A 5,000-nucleotide genomic window follows, 5' to 3' on the forward strand; every position below is an offset into this window, starting at 1 on the left:
TCTCTCTCTCTCTCTCTCTCTCTCTCTCTCAGTTGGGCATGAAGATAAAGTTTAAGATAAAGTTTAAGCCCCCTGTATATTTGATCAATAAAACAACTTTGTAGAAAGCTATGAAAGATAACTCCCCCACACAGACACACACACACACACACACACACACACACACAAACAGCAAACAAACATAGGAAATATGTGTGGTAAACATCGATGCTGTCGATACGTTTTGCTCACGGTCGTAAATCTTCAGTAAGGGGCCGGCTCCAGAGGCACCACTGCTGCTTGGGCTTGAGAAACACAAACACACTGGCAGCACGTGTGTGTGTTTGTGTGTCTATTTCTGTGTGTCTGTCTGTGTGTCTGTCTGTGTGTCTGTCTGTCTGTCTGTCTGTCTGTCTGTCTGTCTGTCTGTCTGTCTGTCTGTCTGTCTGTCTGTCTGTCTGTCTGTCTGTCTGTCTGTCTGTCTGTCTGTCTGTCTGTCTGTCTGTCTGTCTGTCTGTCTGTGAATAGCAGGACCTGCAGAACTCTCTAAGGCCTAACAAAATCGAAATGTTACGTAAGGTCCAAAGTAGAACATTGTTAAGATGAACTACACACCGACACCACTCGAACATATCACGTAATCATGGTGAAATGCGGAATATCTTGCTAATTATTATTAGCAATCAGCTAACAACACTCTGAGGGAAGCAGTTATGGATTTAGAGGTTATGGAGGAATGCATCCTAATGAGGCAGCAGGGAAAATAAATGAGCTCCAGGGAGACATTAGGAGGACCGCCGGGAGAGACTGGAGGAAAGGGCAACAAGACGGCAGGAAAACGGTTCAGTGATTAGGAAAATACACCAACATAAATACTGAGTGAGAGAGAGTAAGAGAGGTGGATGCACGAGCGAGAGAGCGAGAGAGAGAGAGAGAGAGAGAGAGAGAGAGGGGAAGAGAGAGAGAGAGACCGATGAGAGATGGGAGAAGAGAGAGAGAAAGAGAAAGAGAAAGAGAAAGAGAGAGAGAGAGAGAGAGAGAGAGAGAGAGAGAGAGAGAGAACCAGAAGGTTATGGTAATGTCGGTGATGCTAATGGTGTTGCACTAGTAACAATGTTACGGGGGTGACCTGGATGTAGAGGGGGTCCCATGGGGTCAGCGGTGTTACTGGTGGGGGGCTCACCTGCTGGTTGACGCGGCACTGGGAGGGCCCGTGTTGGAGCAGGATGCGGACGATGTCCACGTCGCCGCGCCAGGCGGCCAGGTGCAGCGGCAGGCAGCCCTTACTGTCGGCCACGTTGGACGAGGCCTCGAACTGCAGCAGCTTCAGCACCACCTCCCTGCAGCGGAGAGACCCCCGTCACGATGAGACCCCCGTCATGGTGAGACCCCCGTCATGGATAGACCCCCGTCATGGTGAGACCCCCGACACGTGACACAGAGGGACCCCCATCATGGTGAGACCCCCGACATGATGAGACCCCCGACACGGTGAGACTCCCGTCATGGTGAGACCCCCGACATGGTGAGACCCCCGTCATGGTGAGATCCCCGTCACTGTGAGACCCCCGACACGTGACACGGAGGGACCCCCATCATGATGAGACCCCCGTCATGGTGAGACCCCCCTCATGGCGAGACCCCCATCACTGTGAGACCCCCGACACGTGACACGGAGGGACCCCCATCATGATGAGACCCCCGTCATGATGAGACCCCCGTCATGGTGAGACGCCCGTCATGGCGAGACCCCCATCACTGTGAGACCCCCGACACGTGACACGGAGGGACCCCCATCATGGTGAGACCCCCGACATGGTGAGACCCCCGTCATGGCGAGACCCCCATCACTGTGAGACCCCCGACACGTGACACGGAGGGACCCCCATCATGGTGAGACCCCAGACATGGTGAGACCCCCGTCAGGGAGAGACCCCCGACATGGTGAGACCCCCGTCATGGTGAGACCCCCGTCGGGGAGAGACCTCTGTCAGGGTGAGACCCCGATGATGGTGAGGCCCCCGACACGATGAGGCCCCCATCATGGTGAGGCCCCAGTCAGGGAGTGACCCCTGTCATGGGGAGCCCCCATCACTGTGAGACCCTGGTGGTGCTAAAGGGAACGCGTGCCGCTAGCATGCTAATGCTCACCGTGGCGGCGGAGACGGGAAAGGGCAAGGCCTCTCAGAGCAGCACTCTGAGGAGGGTTGGCTAATGAAGCGCTTTGTTAGCATGTTTAATTCAGGGCTTCTCCCTCCCATCGCTCCGCATTAATAGTCTGAGTTGGGGTTCCACCAACAAACAGAGAAACGCTTTCAGAGATTGAAACGACACCAGGCGGTCGATATCCAGTCAGTAACTGGATGCATATTCTAGGTTACATGCTACGTTAAATGTTATGCTAAGCTACATGCTATGTGTGTGCCGCTTTAGTTTAGTTGAATGAGTACAGAATATAAATACAGATGAGGGCTAGGAATATGAATTCATATATAAATCAAATATTTAAAAAATGACCATGGAAAAAGTGTGAAAAGTAATCTAATAAAATGAAATTAAAAAAGGACAAAAAAGTTACAAACTAAAGGAAACAGATCTAATCTTCTGCCTCCAGTGTTTTGTTTTTAGATTTATTCTTGTTGTCACATGTCATATCTCTTCCTCTCCATTGTAGGATACAGTTTCATTTAACACTCTCTCTCTCCATCTTTTCATCCCCCCCACCCCATCTTCCTCCAGCTCATGTGAATCAAATCCAGATAATTGCCCCCCTGAAGCCCAGCACTAATCGCTCAGTTCTGCTAACCATGCGGCGTCATGCTAGCTCGCCCCGGAGCGCAGTTGGGGGGAGGGGGGGACAAACTTTACTGGGAGGTTGAAGGTAAACACACACACACACACACACACACCTATTCTCAATCAATATCTATTTTTGCAGATTCTGAGGATCCACTGTAATTATAGGCACCTACTCATGCATGAATGTGTCAATATTACATGTATAAAGAAAACCGTTTCAATGTTGTGAATGGGTAAGTCCTGGACAGAATGTATTGGGGGGTTTGGTGTCAGCCCACTGAGACTAAGAACCTGGACCTCAGATGCTTACATAAGACGGCTTTTAAAACACTATCTCTGCACCTGTTATGTGGGACTCACTTGTGTTTAGTGTGTCTGTACTGTACAGTGTTGGTATTTGTGTCTTATTGTTTCACCAATATGTGTGCAGGCTTAGCAGCACTGGTGTGTGTGTGCGCGTGTGTGTGTGTGTGTGTGTGTGTGTGTGTATGAGTGGCCGTCTGGGACAGAATTCATACTTGGTCTTACACACACTATTATACTCTCTCACATACACTATTATACTCTCTCACATACACTATTATACTCTCTCACATACACTACTACTCTCTCTCGCATACACTACTATACTCTCTTACACACACTACTATACTCTCTTACATACACTACTATACTCTCTTACATACACTACTATACCCTCTCACATACACTACTATTCTCTCTCACATACACTGCTATACTCTCTCACATACACGACTATTCACTCTCATACTTACATGTAAAAGGAGTTTAATAGTTTGAATGAAACGGAAGTGAGTTTGAATGAAACAGAAGTGAGTTTGAATGAAACGGAAGTGAGTTTGAATGAAACGGAAATGAGTTTGAAATGTTCATAAGAGTCCGCAGAAATCGAATATCAATATTATTTTAGTGTAAAATACATTGTGTATATGCACAAGCCATCTTATACAAAGCAGCCGAAAAATAGAAAACCGAAACGCTACTATGTTGTTTTTTTTTAGAAAACTGCGATTCAGGGTTTGAATTCTGCTATTGTCGTCTGATTCATTGAATCCGCTGTGTTTGCCAGGGTCTCAGGGTTTTCCGACTCTGGGGAAGAGCCTGCTAGTTTACGCACACCCCTTGCGCATTTGTTTTCTCAACCACACGTGAGACGTTGTTGGACATGCTGGATATCGTCAGAAAGGTATTTTCATTGGCTATTAGGATATCTAAGGCCCGTCCCCGACCCTTGCTGTCTGCTGGTGTAGCTGTCAATCAAAGTATACACGCACCGTTTTGATAGTGATCGCCTCATTGGCTTGTAAGGATTGTAAACAAGGAAGTATTGGTCTTACAGACATGTGGGAGGGCTCTATGTCACCGTGAGACCCTGGCAAACACAGCGGATTCAATGAATCAGACGACAATAGCAGAATTCTAACCCTGAATCGCAGTTTTCTAAAAAAAAAACATAGTAGCGTTTCGGTTTTCTATTTTTCGGCTGCTTTGTATAAGATGGCTTGTGCATATACACAATGTAATTACACTAAAATAATATTGATATTCGATTTCTGCGGACTCTTCTGAACATTTCAAACTCACTTCCGTTTAATTCAAACTCACTTCCGTTTCATTCAAACTCACTTCCGTTTCATTCAAACTCTCCCGTTTCATTCAAACTCACTTCCGTTTCATTCAAACTCTCTTACACATACTACTATACTCTCTTACACATACTACTATACTCTCTTACATACACTACTATACTCGCTTACATACACTACTATACTCGCTTACATACACTACTATACTCTCTTACATACACTACTATACTCTCTTACATACACTACTATACTCTCTTACATACACTACTATACCCTCTTACACATACTACTATACCCTCTTACATACACTACTATACTCTCTCACATACACGACTATACACTCTCATACTTACATGTAAAAGGAGTTTAATAGTTTGAATGAAACGGAAGTGAGTTTGAATGAAACGGAAGTGAGTTTGAATGAAACGGAAGTGAGTTTGAAATGTTCATAAGAGTCCGCAGAAATCGAATATCAATATTATTTGGCAAACGCAGACCCTGGCAAACGCAGCGGATTCAATGAATCAGACGAAAATAGCAGAATTCAAACCCTGAATCGCAGTTTTCTAAAAAAAAACATAGTAGCGTTTCGGTTTTTTCTATTTTTCGGCTGCT

At 46.3% G+C, this 5,000-nt stretch overlaps 1 protein-coding gene across 1 annotated transcript in view; it reads right to left on the minus strand.

The window, feature by feature from the left end:
• The window catches only part of LOC132448033 (ankyrin repeat and sterile alpha motif domain-containing protein 1B-like), a 67,918-nt gene that overhangs the window by 32,804 nt on the left and 30,114 nt on the right, over positions 1-5,000 (minus strand). Inside the window, exon 3 of the mRNA XM_060039096.1 lies at positions 1,100-1,319. Within this exon, the coding sequence (XP_059895079.1) occupies positions 1,100-1,319 (220 nt within the window). The remainder of the gene's footprint in view (positions 1-1,099; positions 1,320-5,000) is intronic.

The sequence above is a fragment of the Gadus macrocephalus genome, chromosome 19 (assembly GCF_031168955.1).
Source record: "Gadus macrocephalus chromosome 19, ASM3116895v1".
NCBI lineage: Eukaryota > Metazoa > Chordata > Actinopteri > Gadiformes > Gadidae > Gadus > Gadus macrocephalus.